The sequence below is a fragment of the Lepidochelys kempii genome, chromosome 10, assembly GCF_965140265.1.
Source record: "Lepidochelys kempii isolate rLepKem1 chromosome 10, rLepKem1.hap2, whole genome shotgun sequence".
NCBI lineage: Eukaryota > Metazoa > Chordata > Testudines > Cheloniidae > Lepidochelys > Lepidochelys kempii.
The window spans coordinates 3,631,157-3,650,918 of NC_133265.1; the positions used below are offsets into that span (position 1 = coordinate 3,631,157).

Genomic DNA, 19,762 nt, shown 5'->3' on the forward strand with positions numbered 1-19,762 from the left:
CTCTGAAATAGGTCCAGAATGGTTTTCCTCTGTGAGGAGTGCGGCCTATCCTAGGTTTTACTGCAGATTTACAGGTTTTACAGCTGATTTACCAGATACTCACTCCTGTTACCACATATATACTTCAGCATGCCTACTGCAGACAGATTCGTGTCTGAACCATAGGTCCAGAATGGTTTTCCTCTGTGAGGAGTGCGGCCTATCCTAGGTTTTACTGCAGATTTACAGGTTTTACAGCTGATTTACCAGATACTCACTCCTGTTACCACATATATACTTCAGCATGCCTACTGCAGACAGATTCGTGTCTGAACCAATGCCCACGTAGTAAATGGGAGGTTCTCCATTGACTTCAATGGATATCAATCAGGCCCTGGATAAATTTTATTTGTACATGCATGTTTTATCCTTATTCAGAAAATTGCACTGTTAACCACTTCACACCCATGGCAGGTAGATATCTATATACAAGAATTGTTTAAAATCCCATGCCAACTGAACAACCCTATGCATTTATGTATGTAAATGTATATAAATATTCACTGTCATACATATGGATACAAATCAATTCCTAGCCTATGTGGCCATGCATGCACAGAGAGGCAAGTAATTAACACATATTTCCGTTCCTTCATCTCACCTGATGCATGTGAGAGATTTTGGCACATCTGTGCCTCTGGGCAGTAATACCCATATGGGGCCAGGAAACGGCAAGAAAATCTCTCCACATTCTTCTGCTGGGGAGAAATTGCAGAACAAAGCAAGGATCTTGCAGGGACACAGGTCTTTGGGCATGGAGTCCTTGTGTGTCCCCCTCACCATTACCTGGCAACACAACTCAGTCCTCAGCTAGTGCTTGCCCTTAGGAGTTTCAGTGGGAAACTCTCCAGAGCCAGTGGGGAGGGGAAGAAGGGCAATGCACATTCTCCCTGACCTACCCACTTCCCTCAGACAGACGGCCATCCAGAGAAGCAGGTAGGGATGCTGTTATGGAGACGGCTGACCTGCTTTCCGCCATTCTGAATGGCAAGGGTAACCACGGCACTGTCTGGCCCTCACCCACTTATACAGCCCTTCCATCCCAGAGCGCATAGCAAATGTAACCAAATGATCCTCCAGCTCTACAAAGAGATCACTCACCCAGCAACCATTCTATGCTGAAATGCAAAGGTACTTACTACTAATGCTAATCAGGTTAGGAGAGAGGTGAATTAAAACAGCACGGGGACTTTAAGGAGAAAAACTGAACTTACCAGAGCAGAAAGGAAGGATTTGGTACCATTTTCAAAGTTCAGAAAATACATTAATGCCACACAGGAGTTCTTTGCAGTGTAGTTAATCTTCACAGGGAGAACACAGTAACCTGCTCCTTACTTGTTACATGTGCATCAACAGCTGTTGAGGGCTACACTGATCTTTCCTTTCATGTCTATCCGCATACAGCAGACAGGTTCCCGCTTAGTGGCTTACAATGGGATCCCAGCACGAAGGCAAGCTGAACTGAAAGAGAGCCCACGCTTCATAGCTCCACAGAACAAAAAAGATTGGTGGGTTGAAATCTGATCAAGTAGGAAAAAATGGCTCTGGTACATGGACAGCAGCTAGACATTGGCACGAAAATCAAGCGGAACTGAAGAGGCCATCTGAGATGAAAGATTCAAAGAGCAATTTTCTACTCTGCCCCAAAGAGGAAGATCTGTAACCAAAATATCCTTGAGGCAATTGCAGAATCTTACTACTAAATGCATATTGAGAGACAAGTAATGGGAAAGCTAAGGGCACAAACCTGAAGGAAATGTGATTATTAAGGTGATCAAGAGAAATGGAGGACAATCAGCAGCACATACCCCAGGGGCAGGACATGCAACACAACTAGCCAATATAGATTTGAAATGCACTGTATGATAAAGAAGTATATAAAATAGCACCTAGCAGAGAGAAGGTATTGAGATAAGAGATAGGGAGAGCGAGAGGCAGTCAAGACTTACTGAGGCCTACGTCCCATAAGGAGACAGGAGACCTGGCTCTATTGTGCACTGGACAGTCACACATCCCCTATAGGGATTTAACAAATGATTTAACTTTTAATAAAAGACAAGGAAACAGCCACCAAGAGAGTCATCCCAGAGAGCCGTGTGCATAGCTTTATCCAGTGGCCAACTGCAGCGCTCAGCACCTCCACACAGCTGTCAGCCAGTTAACTAAACACAAGTGCAGCATAGAACAGCTGTTGCAATAATGTGTCAGGCTTGTCATTCCCCTGCAAGAGTAACCAATAGGAGTGCAACAACTCACAGTGTAACCCCCATGCATAGAGGCCAACAGCCTCTTAACCCTTGAGGTGCTGAGTATCTACCAGGAGCTCCCGCAGCAGACCCTGCATCGAGCAGCAAGCCCCGTCGCCCCCATACACGTGAGATCAAACTGCGCCCCTGTTGCAGCGCTGGGAACAGATCACACCAGTGCCCCTGTCACACAACCGGCCATAGCCTCCCCCAACAGATCCCATCCCCATTCTCCTCACCTGCAGCCTGCCCCACACCCCCTCCCCGGGTCTCCCCCCACAGCCTCCCCCACAAAGCCCCCCCACCCCAGACACAGATCCTTCACCCCTAGGTGCCTCCCCATGCCCCTCCCCCCACAACGCCCCCTTGTGATCCAGCCCCCCACAGCCCCTCCCCCACCCTACAGCTCCTTGTGATCCAACCCCCCACCCTACAGCTCCCCCTCGTGATCCGGCCCCCCACAGCCCCTACTCCCACCCTACAGCTCCCCCTCGTGATCCGGCCCCCCACAGCCCCTCCCCCCACCCTACAGCTCCCCCTCGTGATCCGGCCCCCCACAGCCCCTCCCCCTCGTGATCCGGCCCCCCACAGCCCCTCCCCCTCGTGATCCGGCCCCCCACAGCCCCTCCCCCCACCCTACAGCTACCCCTTGTGATCCGGCCCTCCACAGCCCCTCCCCCACCCTACAGCTCCCCCTCGTGATCCGGCCCCCCACAGCCCCTCCCCCTCGTGATCCGGCCCCCCACAGCCCCTCCCCCTCCATTCCCCGGCCCCCCACAGCCCCTCCCCCTCCATTCCCCGGCCCTCACCCAAGGGCTCCCCAGCCTCAGGGCCGGGACCCCATCCGTCCCCGGGGGCCCCGGCCCGCCAGATCCCCGGCCCCGCACTCACCTGGCGGCGGCGGCAGCGGCCCGACCGCGGCTGGACGGTACCGGCCCATAGTGATCTGCTGCTCCTCCAGCTGCTGCCCCAGCGCTTGCTGTGCCTGCCGAGCCAGGCCGGAAGCGCAGGTCCCAGGGCTCCCTGGGAGTTGTAGTCCCTCATCGGCAGCCCCCCGCCCACCCGCCAGAGAACCCCGTGGCTCATGGACTACAAACCCCAGCAGCCCTAGGCCGCCTTGCCCTGATTGGTGCTCATCTGCTCACTCTATGCTGCAATCCATGTCACTATTGGCCACTAGTGTACGTCCCTCAAAGCTCCTGCCCAATCGCACGGCTAAAAACGAGTCTCTGGCAGGACTGGTGCGTGGGGGGAGCAGCTACCAATTAGAGCCGGAGGAGGCGGGGCTTTTCCGAAACGAGTGTTTGTGACTGGCTGTGCGGGAGGCGGGGGTGGCCATAAAGGTCGCGGTAGGGGGCGGAGACTCTCTCTCTCTGCGCGGCGGTGGCTGAGGTGAGGGCGGCTCGCGGGCGCGCCGCGGAGGCCCCTTGCCGGGGGAGCCGGCCCGGGCCCTCCGGGGCGCTCCGCGCTGAGGGAGGGGCCGGAACCCAGGCGTCCGGGCCCGGCCCCGGTGTGGGGGGCTGCCTGCGGGGAGGGGGCTAGACACGGGGCGGCGAACACGCTCTCCAGCTCTAGTGCGGACGGGCCGGGGGCGGCTGGAACCCGTGTTCGCTGGGCGGGGCCGTGCGGCCCAGACCCCCCCCCCCGCCCCCGGCTGGCACGTGTTAGACGCCTGGGGCTGCGGAGGCTGATGCCTAGTGTGAGCCTGGGGGGGTGGGGGGGGTCGCACGTGCCGGCTGGGCGGGTCTACACTTGGAGCGGCGGGCAGGGCTTGACCCCCCCCCCAGTGTAGACTTAGCGCGGTGCGCGCTGTCCGTGCCGGCGTAGCTGTGTAAACCGGGAAAAGACCAGGAGGAGTGGGGGCACCTTGCAGGCTAACCAGGTTATCTGCGCATAAGCTTTCGCGAGCGACAGCTCGCTTCCCCGGACGCCAACTGGGGATCTCGTCCCCCCCCGCCCCAAGTGTGGACGTAAGCGGCATGGCGGGCTAACGCATATGCGCTGTTCAAAACTTGTTCCCTGCCATGGCTTTAATGCACCTGTTTTTTCTAGTATATACTTAACCTTGGGGTCTGCTACTGACGCAGGCTTGCCCAAGCTGAAGGTCGGACCAGCTGCTGTTGTGGCAGTCGCTGCATTACCCGTTGCGATGTGTGTCCTGCCAAGGGTAGCCTGCGATGAGCTTTCGATTTCTGACACCCCTGTTGCCAGCACACCGTAACGAACCAACTCAAGCTGTTGTTCAGCCTCTCGGCGCTAGGTGCCGGCAACACCCCCTATGAGTATTGCCCAAGCAGTACTTGATTACACTTCATGCCCGAGGCTGCACCTTTGTTCTTGTAGCTATCATTCCTTGTCTGAGATGTATTAACTGGTGTGGCTTTTTTTAGGTTGCTGGATGGTCTGGTCAGCGCAAGTAGAGGTGAGTCTAGACCAGTGATTCTTGTTAAAATGAGGCCATGAAGTCTGCATGTTTCAACTGGGCCAGCAAACCCTAAACTTGAGCCAATGATGAGTGACTTTATTTCTGACACCTCGTCTGAAAACTGTACCTGCAGTATTTGATTATGGTTTTCCTGGCTGAGGCTCAGGCTAGTTTTAAATCTTGTTCAGGTAAAGGTAAAAATCCTGACAAGGACTGGAATAGAGAGGTTTGTAATCTATGCGGGGGGAGTCAGTTTGCTATTTGTTTTACTATGTGTTTACTGGTTGGAGTGTAATGCTGCTGTCTCTTTGTAGGAATGAAATGGACCAGAAGAGCAGCTCACTTCCATTGTTGGCATCAAAAGGACTGTAAATCTCTAATTCAAATGCAGTGGCTGTAATTTGGATTTACTTTAAAGCACTTGTGACATGTTATGCATTTTGAATGAAACATGAAAAGTATATTGTATGAATGTAAATGAAATGTAAGTCTTATTAAACAGAGTGAAACAACTTGCGGTTCTTTTAATGTGAGACTTTCCTATTCATTCACACAACATGCTAAAGAAATGTTCACTCCTGGGTGAAGGTTGTTTGTTCAGATGGAACTTTTTGGAGTGCTGGTCTAAACTGCCATAAAACTCAGTACTATTTGAAGGGCAGGGGGCATTTCTTTGGCTTTATCTTTACAAATAATATATAGAACATATTAAATGGTTAACAGGAACTTCAAGTTTCCCCTTTGATAAGGACCACCAATGGTGGTTCCATTGCTTATTGGAAGAGCCTGTGGGGGGAGGGAGGGAGCAGGAGAATATGCTGTTAAACTGTTGTGGTGTGAAGGAAAGAATCATCATTTTATCTGGAAAAGATGATCCTTAATTCCATGCTGCTCTATGGCATGTAGCTTTGGCCCAAGGTTCAGTAACCCTTAGCCTTATTCTGGTGAGGTGGGAAGTAACAGCTAAAGCTAACAATTCTGTGTTCAAAGATAGTCCAACTGAGAAACCCCATTTTAATAAGCTTGATAACACATTCTAGCCAGATGTTTAATCTAATTCTGCCATAGTTGATACAATGAGGAATTCTTTGGTTTACTACTCTGGCCTTCAGTAATGGATAGAGAAGTCAGTCACTTTTTTTTTTAAGCCCAGTGATGGAAGAAAGCTGTCTTGATATTTGGAAAAAACTAAGCTACAAAGAAAGTCAAATTCTATTGAATAATGGCAAACTTGTAGCAATACCAAACAACTTGTCTCATTCAAGGAGAATCTAAGAATGGCCTCTGAGCTGGATTTACTTAATTTTCAATACTGGAGTATGGAACTCAAATTTTCATAAACATTTGACAAAGTGTCTAATGCAAGTCAGTGTGTGGGTTTGATGGTATCCTGAATGTGCCATCCATTGGATGGGTCAGGACCTCCAATATAAAAGCTCTATTCTTTGAAGCTGTTTAGGAGTAGTGGTGTGAGCTGCAGTGCTTTTCACAGCCTTTCTTGGTGGAAGGTATGACAATGTAGGCTCTAGAGGGAGAGAACAGATGGATTGTTACAGAATAGTCTACTCACATCGCAGGTTAAGATGAACTGTATCAGTCTGTTACTAGCAGGATTTAATAGTAAATTCACTACAGTTAACTTGTTGAGGTATCTCCAAAGAGAAGTATGGAAAGGTTAAACCTTTGATTTGACTTGCCTTGGAATTATGCAGAAAACTCCTGGTGTTTTTGGATACCTACCATAAAGGTAAAGTTAATTGGCCTAGCCTAGAGCAGTAGACAATGTAGGTGTTCTCAGTAGAAAAGTACAGGAGTGAACATTGGACTCTGTGTAGAGCCAATTCGGGGACCAGTTAGATCTGAAATGTAGTTTACTTGGCGAATCTGTTCCTGCCTGGGTAGGTATGTGATCTTTCTCCCCTGGTGCAATTCAGTCCAGCAGTGAAGTCAGTTTAAATTAGAAAAGGTTCAGAAAAGGGCAACTTAAATGATGAGGGATTTGAATGGGTCCCATATGAGGAGAGATTAAAGAGGCTAGGACTTTTCAGCTTGGAAAAGAGGAGACTAAGGGGGGATATGGTAGGTCTATAAAAATCATGAGTGGTGTGGAGAAAGGGAACAAGCAAATAACTTTTCTTTGTTCATATAATTAGAACTAGGGGCCAAATGAAATTAATGGGCAGCAGGTTTAAAACAAAAGGAAGCTCTTCACACTGTGCAGAGTGAACCTGTGGAACTCCTTGCCTGAGGAGGTTGTGAAGGCTAACCCTATATAATAGGGTTTAAAAGAGAACTTGATCATTACCTGTTAAGTTCACTTCCCTCTGGGGCACCTGGTAGTGGCCACTGTCAGCAGACAGGATACTGGGCTGGATGGACCGTGGGTCTGACCCAGTGTAGCCGTTCCTGTGTTGGTTCTTGGTGATGGAAGTGATTTGAGAGATCAGAGATTGTAATACAGGTGCTTCCTACAGCAGGGGAAGGGGTTTCTGTGGGCTGGGTAACTAAACAGCTGAGGGTGTTGGGTTTTATTTTTGTTTCTACTTAGCTCTCTATTTTGAAACCAAGATACCATTGTCAAGACTCAGGCTCATTTAAAAAAATTTATTAAGAGGAACAGAACATTAAAAACTAAAACAACTGACAGCAAGTTTTTAGTGCACACAACACTGAGTTCTTAGGCTTGTTTATGATTGAATGTACTGAATAATTCTTCCTTGCTTGGTGGCAGTAAAAGCCCATGTAAAAATAGATGCCAAGAACTTAACAAGTCCCAGGAGGTGCTGCAGTAGAGTCTAGGTTAGTTTTGAGAAATAGACTGCAGAAGTCAAGCAGCAGAAAGGGCTTTAATCAAGTGCAGTGGGATATTTAGTCTTATTTTTAAAGTCTAGGCTTTTAACCAGAAAAAATATCAGTTATTTGATACTGGCTGTTAAAACAATCAGTGTTTGCTTCACACCAGGGGGATTTAATTGGGGGGGGAAGGCAGGAAAGCACACTGCAATGACATTGACATTTTTTACTCCTATCTGATTTTAAATAGTTCTATTCCTACTGGCAGATTTTAAAGAATGGAGGTGGGGGTTCTTTTCAGGTTTATTAAAGACAGCAAAGCTCAAAGGATTATGCCCTGCTAGGAGAGAGGCAGTAATCTACCAGAATTTTAGGATTAAGTATTAATTAAGGATTAAGTATACTGGTGAGTTTTCCAGAAGGATTTTGCAATTAGCTGTCACTGTTTGGCATCTCCATACAGTGATTGAGGCTGGTGTCTTGCAGGGGGGGCTCACCACATGCTTCTCCACGGTGAGAAAGTTCAGGTACTGTTAGACCACTGAAAACTAGTTTTTTTAAAAGCAGAATCTAACAATTTTCAGTGTATGGGTGATTTCACTACATAGGTACTGAAGGAATGGCCTAAGTTCACTAGTGCTGGGTTCTGACAATTTCCAGTTCAGTGGCAGGCAGGGGGGAGTACTTCCTTTAGGTGCCACACAGTGGCACCAGACCCAAGGAGAGGAGCAGAAAGCTCCTTGAAGGACTTTGCTTTGCAGATCAAAAGGAGAAGTGCGTGCTCCAGAGGCCAGATCCAGACTGTCATTGCCCAAATGAACAGTAGTGATGCTCTAATGTCCCCATGTATATTTCTGCTAGGTCCTCTCCTAGCCCTAGACAACTACCTCTGCCTAAAAAGAAAAGGAGGACTTGGGGCACCTTAGAGACTAACACATTTATTTGAGCATAAGCTTTCGTGAGCTGCAGCTCACTTCACTGGATGCGTCTGATGAAGTGAGCTGTAGCTCACGAAAAGTTTATGCTCAAATAAATGTTAGTCTCTCAGGTGCCCCAAGTCCTCCTTTTCTTTTTGTGAATACAGACTAACACGGCTGCTACTCTGAAACCTGCCTCTGCCTAGGAGTTCTGCAAATACACTGTAGTGACTCAGAATATTGGTGCACAGTCAGTAGCAGCAGAGTCAATAAAGAGGAATGCCACTTTTCTCCATTAATATTTTCAGCCAAAGCAGTTATGCGCAGTCTAATAAGAGGGAATGAGCCTGGCTAACTAAGAAGAAACCTATTTGCCAGCTGGGCAGGCAGGCCAGCTACTGATGTTAGCAGCAACAGGAGCACAGCAAAGCTCACCTGCACACCGTAATGCCCTTGTCCAGACTCAATCTCCACCTCCTGCTCTGCCCTTGCTGCTGCTTACAAGCTTGAAAAAAGTGAAAACAGCCACGAATTGGGTGATTTTAACGCGGATAGTTCTGTGGTCTAATGTGAGACTCGTGTGGTTATTTCAACACATGGCTACCTTTACACAGAGCAAGTAGCGTATATTTAAAAGGTAGCACATTGTTTCCTCACAAGAGATATGCTGTATTTACTCACGCAAAATAGTTTATTTGGAGAATAGGCAAGAGATCTTAAACCATCTTTGCACTGCTGAACAAATGCCAATTAAAACATGCTGTCCACTTGCATCTTTTCAAAAACACACTGTTCCCTGCATTTGGCTTCTATGATCTCTCAGACACAGCTCTGACCAGGAGAGGATCAGACAAGTTTGCTGAATCCAGTACAGTCGTTGCACTTCACTGGGCCCTGCTACAGGGCACACCAGCTGCATGGAGACAACTGCCCGGAAGTGCGGTCCGCATGACGCATTTAGTTACCTGCAAACACTTGCAGAACAGCATACTGAGTCCTGTCCAATAACACGCCTGGTGGGGTCAGTTATTTATAGCAGAGAGCTGGGATTTATCAGCATCTCCCTCTTCAGGCCAAGGTTCACATCATGTTAACTACTGCAGTCCAAAGATTTTCATCAAAACATTTTTTGACAAAAAAACAAATCAAACTTTTTTTTGGTACATTTTTTTTGTTTGTTTTGAAGGAAAACATGGTTTTTGGTTTATGAAAATAAAAAAAAATCTGTTTACAGGTTTTAAGCAAAAATCTGAAAAAAATTAATGAGAAATTTAAGGAAAAATTTCAAAATTTCCAGGGGAAAATAATTGCCATGTTTTGACGAGGCCTGGCTTGCAACTTTTCTTTTTAGGACTCTTCCTTGCCCTTACGCTGCTACTAAAAATGCATCAGACTGACCTTAACAGAGTATCTGCAATTCTTTGTACAACACTCACCATTAAAGTAGTTCATTGTAGAAAAGTGACTTTCTCTGCAGCCTGAGACCATTGCTTCAGTGGCTGTGCCTGGATCCTGCGTTCCTTTCAAACTCCAAGCTCCCCTTGGCAGGAGCAAGGTTTAGGTGTGGACAGAATGCAGCATCCCAACTTAACTTGGTTCAGCTGAATAGAACAAGGGGGTTGATTTTAATGAGCTAAGTAATCCCCAACCGGCTTGCAGCTGGTGGGGATTTGATTTGCTGATTAAAAGAACTATTTATTTCACAATTAAAGTGGTGTTGGGAAATTCAGTGCAATTAACCCTGATAGTCATAAATATGAAATTTGCAACTATCTGCAGTTAAAAATCCCCTTTTGGCAACAATGTCTCTCAACTCTCCCAAACATTGCATTTAGAAGTACATTACAAAAATAACACTGCTAAAAGACAAAGGGGCGGGGGATTCCAATGAACAGTGCTGGCAAAGGGCTTTTAACAAACCTGTACAGTTAAAACCTATAGCATTCTCATTGGTTTTCTTTAGCTGAAAGCAAGATCTATCCCAAAAGAGTTTTAAAGAAATCAAAGCAGCATGGCAGTCTGAAAACGCTATCAGCCACGTTAGGATAGTTAGAATAAGCTGCAATACATTGGGGGTTTTTACTCACTCAGAATACTAGAAACAGCAATAATGGAGAGCAAAAGCCTTTATCAAACATGTAAACAATCAGGGTTTCTCTGTTCAACAGGTACGTTTGCAGGAGCTTACTCAAAACAAGATAGCTAAGCTCTTGTCTTTTGCAGGGCAGAGCAGGAGAAGGCTCTAGCAAGGAATATATATTACACAACATGGTAAAACTGATGTATGTAACAAGGGAGAGACTACAAAAATGTTTGCCTTGAAAACAGAGATCTCTCTTGGGCATGTATATAGATCTATAATACACACAAAATGTACCCTGGGCCAAAATGTTTTCATAATTGAATCCCAAGTGGGAAAAGAAAAATGGAATGGAGCGGGGTAGCCCAGAAACAGTTATGAGTGGGGGAAAGTTTCCCTCAGTCATATAATAATACCTAGCACTTCTATAGAGCTTTTTGAACATTTATCCTCACAATGCTCTCTGCTGCTGGGTAAGTATTATCATCCCCATTTTATAGGTGGGGAAACCGAGGCACAAGGCGGTCAAATGACTTGCCCAAGGCCACAGAGGGAGTAAGTATCAAGAGTCCCCATGATAACAGGAGTTCTTGATGTCTAGGTGTGCGTGTGGACCAATACCAAACTCCTCTTTGGACGCGTTGGAGAAAGTCTGCGTCAAACCCATGTCAGGATTAGCAACTGTTAGCTCGCAGGAATGGACAGGTCCCCAGTGACTGACGTGGGACAGATGGTTTTGTCCCCCTGGGAGGAACTTGAAGTTTTACACCCCCCCGAAGCGATCACAGCATGTAATTAAGGAATACTACTACAATGGGGTGTTGGGCCGCGGGGCCTGGAATGAAGTGGCTGCACCAGAGCCAGCGTCGGGGCTGCCAGGACAGAGCCTTTTCTTCTGCTCTTTTCACGCCACGTCTCAGCTCACCGTTACGAGAATACACAGACAACGAACACACATGCACATACTGTCCACAAGGAGGGAGTGTGGCACACGAACACTTGGCGTGAGTCTCTATACAGCTGCCCTGGCTGCTGGAGCCTGCGCTTTAGGATCTGCAGCATCCTGAGCCTCTGACTTCCTTCTTCACGTAGTCATGAAGCTTGAATTTGGGCTCATTGGGCAGCTTCATGGACCTGTGTTTCAGCTCCCTGCAGGAGAGACAGACAGGTTATCGCTTTGCCTGTAAAAGGAACCCCCGGGAGCAAATCACAGGCGGGGAAAAGCTTTATCAATGCCGTCTTCATCGCAGTGCCGTGGGCCGTGGCTCATTCTCAAGCTAAGCTGGGCTGGGCTGGGCTGGGATAGGTACTTAGGCTGCGGTTCCGGAAAGCATCTCTACTCAGGAAAGCACTTAAGCACATGGTTAAAGTCCCATTGAAGTTACGTTTCAGACATCAAGTTAAATATGTTTAAATGCTTTCCTAAATCAGTCTTAGATGCAAGACAATGCAAGAAAAAGCCTCAGAATCAACTCATCTTGCTCCTTAGATATGATTGGTACCAAAAATTAATGGAATTCAGGAGTCAACTTCAATGGTTTTTATGGCCATTTCTCAGAACTTTCCCCTGCGTATACAAAAGAGAAACAAATCCCAGAGGCTGGTTTAAAGATGGGGGCTGTGATTATTTCTTGGTGACAGAGGAGGCCTGGGGGTGAAGCTAGTTGACCCACACTGTACCGTGGCATGCTAAGATAGAGGATAATGCCATGCAATGGCAGGCTGTGGTTTCTGTTTCAGTGTTGAACACTCGTTTTGAGTCAGTGCGGGAAGGGAGCGGAGAACTGGGAGCGGTGCAGATTGCATTCCAACAGGAGAGGCAGCAGTAGGACAGTTAACTTACTTTGCGATGGCCGTAAAGGCCAAGTCGACATTCAAGCCGCTTTTCGCGCTGGTCTCCATGAAGGGCACTCCGTACTCCTGCAAGACAAGACTCGTCTCAGTACGAGACCCATCAGTGGCCCAGGACAGGCCACGGGTTCATGCTGTCTGCTTGGTACAAGAGAGCCCAGCTCCAGACACAGTCCCTAACAAACCTGTCTGACTCCAGACGTGCAAAGTGACAGAGGCTTTGGAATCGGACTCTGCCAGAGAGTGGTCTTGAGGGGAACGTGGCCTTTAGGGGAAACCCTGGGAGGACAGGAGGGTTTGCTAGGAAAAATACCAGGAGGGGGAGGGTTATTCTGCCAAGCACTGAAAACAGCAGCGAGGCGGCGAAGCGAGAGCAGCGTGAGGGGTGAGAAGGGGCTGGGAAAGCACAAGGAGAGGCAGAGAGTGGGAGAAGGGAGAGGAGAGAGAGGGGAAAGAAACACAAGAAATGAAAAAGCCAGGCCATGCAAGGCAGCACTGCGCAGGCTCCTTCCCACTACAGACTGGCCCCTGCACCAGCCTTCAGCCCCGGAGACTCATTGTTTAGCAGCTGTAGCCTCATAGCTTAACTGTAAATGCAACTTTCCCAAGCAAGTGCAAGCAGCAGCTAATTTATCTGGGCAAAGTCTTGGGCTGCAAGGACACACGTACCTTGGCTAATTTCTCTCCGTCTTCCCTTTTTACCACTCTGTCCTGGGTCGAATCCACCTAGCAGCGATAACAACAAAGAGCAATTTGCAATGGATCAGCAGAGCTAAGGAGCGCGGGCTGACACAGACATGAATAGTGCAGTCACTCAGCATCCCCGCCCCCCGCAGCGTCACCAGTAAATCACATTTCACTTCACTGACAAGAGAGCTGGGCCAAAGGAGGTGGTGTCTTTTCTCCCATACATGCGCTGGGGAGATCAGCTTGAGTTGTTGGAGCCGGGAAAGCACAAGGAGGGCTAAGGCTGCGATTTCTGTGCCATGACTTGTTGCTCGAGGAAAGGGGGCATATGGTCTAATGCGCAGAGCAAAAGAGAGAATTGGGACTCCTGGGTTCCATCCACGGCTCTGTCATTAACTTGGCCTTGAACAAATCCACTTAGCTACTCTGTGCCTCAATTTCCCGTCTATAACACGGAGAGACGAACACTTCCCGGTGTTGCAGGGGGGATGGGAGACAGCATTAACTTATGCCTGTTGAATGCTCTGAGATCCTTGAATGACGGCTCCATAGCAGGGCAGAAAGACTAGAATTATCGAGTTGGAGAACTAAGTAATGAATCGACGCACACTTGGCTTTAGCCCCGGAGAGAGATTAAAGCCACACTTGTCCAAGGAGTCTCCTGCAGTGAATGGATGGAGTGGCAGGGCTGCCCTAAACCGATTCAACAGGGAAACAAGCACACATCTGATGTTTGATCCCTACCCAGCAAAGATACAATCAATCCAGGTCAATCGCCAGGTCACTGCTCTGTAGATAAAGGGGAAGGAGCCATGCATGGGGGTAAGGGGTGGACAGCAATGTACCCTGAGGGTGTGGAAGAGTAGGCTGAAGTAGAAATTAAATTCAGCGAGTTCCAGACAGGCTCACAAAGGTATTCACTTCAAAGAAGTTCCTAGAGACACCCCGGAACGAACAAGAGAGGCCCTTCAATAGACCACTGGTCCATGCACACCCAGGCAGATGCAGGCAGGTCCCGATCAGACTCATCATCCAGCTGCTGGCACGATGCAATAAACAAGAAGTGTTTGTAATTCACTTAGGTTAGCGGAAACAACCAGCACTGTGTTGGAGTTGGCCTCTTGTTTCCGGCAGCAGCCCCCTCCCTGGTAACCGGAACGGAAAGGCTAAGGCGGGATTTGTAAGTGAGATCTGAATGAAGACAAGAACGATTCTTTTAATTCCCGAAGCTTTGCTTCCAATTCACTGTTCCTGGGAGGGCTTCTGTAATGTTCTTGCAAATCAACTCTTATGACATGAAGGAGGGAACAGTCTCAGGCCGGCAAAATTGGAGTCTGGTATCAGAGAAGAATGTGACAAGTGTGCCTGGCTCTGGGTAGCACAGCTCCTGCTCTCAAACCCAGGGGAGCAAACCTAGGGGAGCAGCCAGAGAAGCATCAGGCTGCTTGGATCCAGAGGGCACCTGGTCTTACTGGGAGCTGCCCAGGTTGAGGATGCAGCTGATTGGGATCCACGCTAGTTCACGAGCAAGTCGGGTTTGGCCCTTTGACTCCTGGCCAGGCGGCTGACCACTGTTTAGGTGTCCCAATGTTTATCACTAAAGAGAGAGAAGGCAAGGATCTGTCCGTCCGGATCTCCGCTGCTCAGGAGGGAAAGCAAGTGCTGAACCAACCCTCAGAGAAGCATGATCATGGATCCCCACAGGCAGGGACTGACATATAGCCAGGCTCTACGGACACCTCTTCATTCCTCCCACTCAGGACCCGCTTTGTAGACTAGGGAAGAAACTCAGTAAAGCAGCTCAGTAAAGCAGGTCTCCAAACAGGCCTGTGTGTTCCATACTGAACATGCCCCTGTTCCTCCGGAGCCTACCCATGGAAAGCACCTCTCATTTCATAGGCACCCAAGAATCAAACACTGGCCAAGTAATAACTCACAGACCCAACCTGGGCTACCTCTAGAAAAGAGGACATTAAGGGGGGACATCTATCGTAGTCTTCAGATACTTGAAAGGCTGCTATAAAAAAGATGGAGAAAAGTTGTTCTCTCTTGCCACAGAGGGCAGGGCAAGAGGCAACGTGTTCAAACTATAGTATTTAGATTAAATCTCAGGAAAAACTCCCTAACTGTAAGAACAGTCGGCCAATGGAGCAGACGCCTTTGGAGGACGTGGAAGCTCCTTCACTGGAGGTTTTCCAAAGGAGGCTGGAGCTGTCTGTCTTGGAAGGTTTATGCACAATAAATCCTGGATCTTCGCAGTGGGTTAGACTATGGATCTATGAGGTCTAGGATTCTAAACTTAGGTCAAGTAGCTACATCACACAGGGTGCAAAATTCTTCACAGCCCCGAGCAATGTAATTAGGTCAACCTCACCTCACTGTAGACAGCGTTAGGTCAATGGAAGAAATCTTCCATTGACCAGGGGGTGGATTTAATACAGCGACGGAAACGCCCCCTGTCACTGTAGTAAGGGCCTGCGCTACAGCGGCGTACAGGGGCTTGCAGCCCACATTCCCCCCACAGTGGAAGCCAGCAAAATCTGTTAGCAGACTGGGCCCAGTGTCTGCAAAGTGCCTCAAGATCCTTGGAGCAAAGAGGGGATAGATGCCCTAAGCATCACTAACTCTGTACAGTAGGGTCTGGGCATGCTGACATCAGGCAACGATGTAACAAAGTGAAAAAACGGGAGTTTCCCCCAAGCAGTATCACACATCCCAATTTTGCAAACCAGCTGAGTCAGATGAACAGGGCTCTGCCAACACAGACCTCCCCAGACACAGGACCCCGCTCACCTCCATGTCAGTAACTGGCCACCTCACCCCAGGGTCACTCACGCAGCTGGTAATTTGGATACTCAGAAAGGGAGCCCAATCACTGGTAAGGGTCAGGCCCTTGGACCAGCAAATGCCGCAGCACAGTGAGGGCAGGGCACTGCTGGACATTTAGCCCAGTCTGCATCCCCCATAACTTAATTCTCCTGCTTACATTTGCTAAGAGACCTTGCTGAGGGCCCAGCAGCACCAGAAGCCTCCTGGGGAGGTTCCCCAGCTCTGAGTGATGCCTGCATCACGGAGCATAAAGAACAAAGCGGATTTCCTGCCAGCTCGAGATGAAGGCATCCCTGGGCTCTCAAGAGCCTCCAACATTTCAGGCCAATGTTAGGCTTTGAAACCACATCTGCAGATGGTTAATGCCCATTACGGTGGAGCTCCCATAGGCGGGGGGCGTCCTGGACCTGACTGGCAATGAGACAGCGTGACTGCCTGGAAACTAGCTTGGCTACGTGGCCGGGCCCAACTCACCTTATTTCCCAGGAGCATGAGGACCACATCTTGCTGTGCGTATTCATGGATCTCAGTCAGCCACGCCTAGGAGGGAAAGAGAACAGAGGCTGCACAGCATGGGTAGAGACAATTCCGGACGGAGGAGCTCCAAGAGGGAGCAGGCTGCAGTGGGGCCAGTTCACAAAGCTACCCGCTTCCCAGGCCTGCCACCCGGGGGACATGCCCAGCCCTGGCGGTGGGAGACATCTGATCCATTCACTTCATACACACGTGCTATCTGATTGCCATGTTTTGCTATTCACATGATTGTGGCCTTTCCTCTAAGATCAAACACAGCATCCCTTTAACATCTTACTGGGGGACCTGCAGGGAGACAGACTCAGTCCCCTATAGCGCATGCATTTCCTAAAGTCATGATGAACGAGGCTACACAACCTACTGGAAGAAGTTTGGGTAAGTCTCAGCATCTCCCTCTGCCCTCAGTGATGTAACACAGTCCTGTGGAGCTGAGCACCCCCTGGCGTGCAGCCTCTGATTTACAGGGGCAGGACAGCTGGGGGACTGATTAAATCGTTACAAGAAAAAGACAGATTTCTGGCTGCAAGGGCACGTATCAACAAGGGCACGTTGCTGTTGCTTGGAGAGCGGCTCTTTGACTGCAGACACCAGGAACACTAACAAGATAGACCCTGCTGGGCCCTGCCATTAAGGCTCAGGGCTGCCGAGAGCAGGGACACACTCAGCACATTTACCCTGCACGGCGGGGAGGCTGGGTTGAGGGGAAGGGTGTCTAGGAACAATTTTCATAGAATCATAGGACTGGAAGGGACCTGGAGAGGTCATCTAGTCCAGGCCCCTGCACTCATGGCAGGACTATCTAGGCCATCCCTGACAGGTGTTTGTCCAACCTGCTCTTAAAAATCTCCAATGATGGAGATTCCACAGCCTCCCTGGGCAATTTATTCCAGTGCTCAACCACCCTGACAATTAGGAAGTTTTTCCTAATGTCCAACCTAAGCCACCCTTGCTGCAATTTAAGCCCATTGCTTCTTGTCCTATCCTCAGAGGTTAAGAAGAACAATTTTTCTCCCTCTCCTTGTAACAACCTTTTATGTACTTGAAAACTGTTATCATGTCCCCTCTCAGTCTTCTCTTCTCCAGACTAAACAAACCCAATTTTTTCAATCTTCCCTCACAGGTCATGTGTTCTAGACCTTTAATTATTTTTTGTTGCTCTTCTCTGGACTTTCTCCAATTTGTCCACATCTTTCCTGAAATGTGGTGCCCAGATCTGGACACAGTACTCCAGCTGAGGCCATATCAGCGTGGACTAGAGCAGAAGAATTACTTCTCGTGTCTTGCTTACAACACTTCTACTAATACATCCCAGAATGGTGTTCGGTTTTTTTTCAACAGCGTTACACTGTTGACTCATATTTAGCTTGTGGTCCACTATGACCCCCAGATCCCTTTCCGCAGTACTCCTTCCTAGGCAGTCATTTCCCATTTTCTATGTGTGCAACTGATTGTTCCTTCCTAAATGGAGTACTTTGCATTTGTCTTTATTGAATTTCATCCTATTTACTTCAGACCATTTCTCCAGTTTGTCCAGATCATTTTGAATTTTAATCCTATCCTCCAAAGCACTTGCAACCCCTCCCAGCTTGGTATCATCAGCAAACTTTATAAATGTACTGTCTATGGTATTACCTAAATCATTGATGAAGATATTGAACAGAACCGGACCCAGAACCGATACCTGCGGGACCCCACTCGATATGCCCTTCCAGCATGACTGTGAACCACTGATAACTACGCTCTGTGAATGGTTTTCCAACCAGTTATGCACCCCCCCCCCCGCCCTTATAATAGCTCCATCTAGGTTGCATTTCCCATCAATAACCCATGGAGGTGGAGGCTTTGGGGTTGGTTTGTTTAAGAGGTGAAATGAGTGATTGGAGCAGGATTCCAAATGCCTTCGCACCCAGAGGATTTGCAGGGGGAAATGGCAGAGCTCATACAACCCGCCTGCAACGCAGCCAGCATCCATCACAGGTAATGGCCCTTGGGAGAGGGCTTGCAAAGAGTGGCTGCCTCCTCTCTCTCAGGGATATGGAGGGCAGCCCTCACCCTCCTCCCCAGGAGCATCTCCTCCTCTGCATGCTGACTAGACAAGGCAGCAGCAGCAGGGGCACAGCTGCTGGAACTAGGAGTCTGCTGCACCCCCTGGCGGGAAGTAGTACTAACAACCTTAACATACGGTTTCCGACTTCAGCGCCTGCACTGTAAAAATTGCCCCGGCGCCTCTGGGAGTGGGTCACAGACAGCGCACCTTCCATCCCAGGCTCCCCAAGTGCCGCGCCTCCCTCTGCCAGGGTTAGCTACGGGTCAGACAGGAACCGAGCGCAGGCATCTGCTCTCTCAGTACTGCTGTTGCCCTCATCACCATCCTGTCTGACTTGCCCAAGATCTCTCACACACCAGCAGCATCACAGCCAGAACAGAACCCAGGCGTCCTGACTCACAAGCCCCTGTGCCGACTACTGGGCAACTGTGCCTTCAGACAGCCGGCCCTGGCAGGCCAGGACTCACACATCTCTCCATGTCATGGTCCCTCTCATCTCTGTACCAGGCAAAGTCTCTCTATGACCTTTGCTTGAAACTCTGTTCAGGAGAGGGCAGAGCAGCTGGGCTGGATTCCCGATGGCTGCTGATTCTCAGAGGAGTGGGGCACTTCACTGATGTATTAACAGACCCTACTAAAGATTAGTGAATGCAGTCTTTGGCAGGTTGTTCCTGCTCTGGGTGCAGCCCTAAAGCCAAGACGACTGCTTAATATAAGAACGGCCACACTGGGTCAGACCAAAGGTCCATCTAGCCCAGTATCCTGTCCTCTGACAGTGGCCAATGGCAGGTGCCCCAGAGGGAATGAACAGAACAGGGAATCATCAAGTGATCCAACCCCTATCACGCAATTCCAGCTTCTGGCAAACAGAGGCTAGGGACACCATCCCTGCCCATCCTGGCTAATAGCCATTGATGGACCTATGCTTCTCTCCTCTGCTTCTCTGAGCCTGCCTCTGATGCAGTCTAATAACAGTCACTCGGAACTCGGGGCCCCTGTAGCCACTTAACAAGAATTTTAAAACTAAATTGATCAATTTCTACCTTGAAGGCCATTTGAGTCATATGCTTATTACCCTGCTATTCTTCCTGTGCTTTTTTTAAAGGCTGAAATTAATGTCTTGCATCCAAGAATCATTCGATAACCAGGTTTTATCTCCCTTCCCTCTGAAGGGCTGGGCTGGAATTAGAGTCATTCTCCCGCCAAGAAGGGGCCTATCATCAGATTTTTTGTTTTCCTTGTGGAGTTAGTGTTTTTGACCATCTTGACTTCTTATCAGTGCTGCCTAGCCTAGCTTTCCCGCTGCGAGTCAAG

At 48.8% G+C, this 19,762-nt stretch overlaps 3 protein-coding genes and 1 non-coding gene across 11 annotated transcripts in view; 2 read left to right on the forward strand and 2 right to left on the reverse strand.

Moving 5' to 3' along the window:
- TRAF7 (TNF receptor associated factor 7) overlaps nucleotides 1–3,294 on the reverse strand; it is a 47,511-nt gene extending 44,217 nt beyond the window's left edge. For all 3 annotated transcript variants that reach the window (XM_073361690.1, XM_073361684.1, XM_073361686.1), the window contains exon 1: nucleotides 3,177–3,294. The gene's annotated coding sequence lies outside the window, so the exon portion shown is untranslated. The remainder of the gene's footprint in view (nucleotides 1–3,176) is intronic.
- The window catches only part of CASKIN1 (CASK interacting protein 1), a 216,959-nt gene extending 211,737 nt beyond the window's left edge, over nucleotides 1–5,222 (forward strand). Inside the window, exons 1-3 of one of the 2 annotated variants that reach the window (XR_012161069.1) lie at nucleotides 3,651–3,677; nucleotides 4,338–4,707; nucleotides 5,025–5,222. Coding sequence is in view for 1 of the 2 variants with exons in the window: in XM_073361693.1 (XP_073217794.1) it covers nucleotides 4,675–4,707; nucleotides 5,025–5,030 (39 nt within the window). In the remaining variant the exon portion in view is untranslated. Of the gene's footprint in view, nucleotides 1–3,650; nucleotides 3,678–4,337; nucleotides 4,708–5,024 lie in introns of those variants that run through there. The other variant, XM_073361693.1, reaches the window with a different exon arrangement.
- LOC140895216 (small nucleolar RNA SNORD60) lies at nucleotides 4,789–4,874 on the forward strand. The gene has a single exon (XR_012154151.1). It is a non-coding gene; the product is annotated as a small nucleolar RNA SNORD60 (small nucleolar RNA).
- Nucleotides 5,223–9,092: 3,870 nt separating the features above from the next.
- RAB26 (RAB26, member RAS oncogene family) overlaps nucleotides 9,093–19,762 on the reverse strand; it is a 219,638-nt gene continuing 208,968 nt past the window's right edge. For 4 of the 5 annotated variants that reach the window (XM_073361695.1, XM_073361697.1, XM_073361698.1 and 1 more), the window contains 4 exons: nucleotides 16,342–16,407; nucleotides 13,021–13,077; nucleotides 12,344–12,420; nucleotides 9,093–11,649 (listed from right to left, as the gene is read on the reverse strand). In XM_073361695.1, the coding sequence (XP_073217796.1) occupies nucleotides 11,547–11,649; nucleotides 12,344–12,420; nucleotides 13,021–13,077; nucleotides 16,342–16,407 (303 nt within the window). In that variant the 3' untranslated portion in view covers nucleotides 9,093–11,546. The remainder of the gene's footprint in view (nucleotides 11,650–12,343; nucleotides 12,421–13,020; nucleotides 13,078–16,341; nucleotides 16,408–19,762) is intronic. The other variant, XM_073361696.1, reaches the window with a different exon arrangement.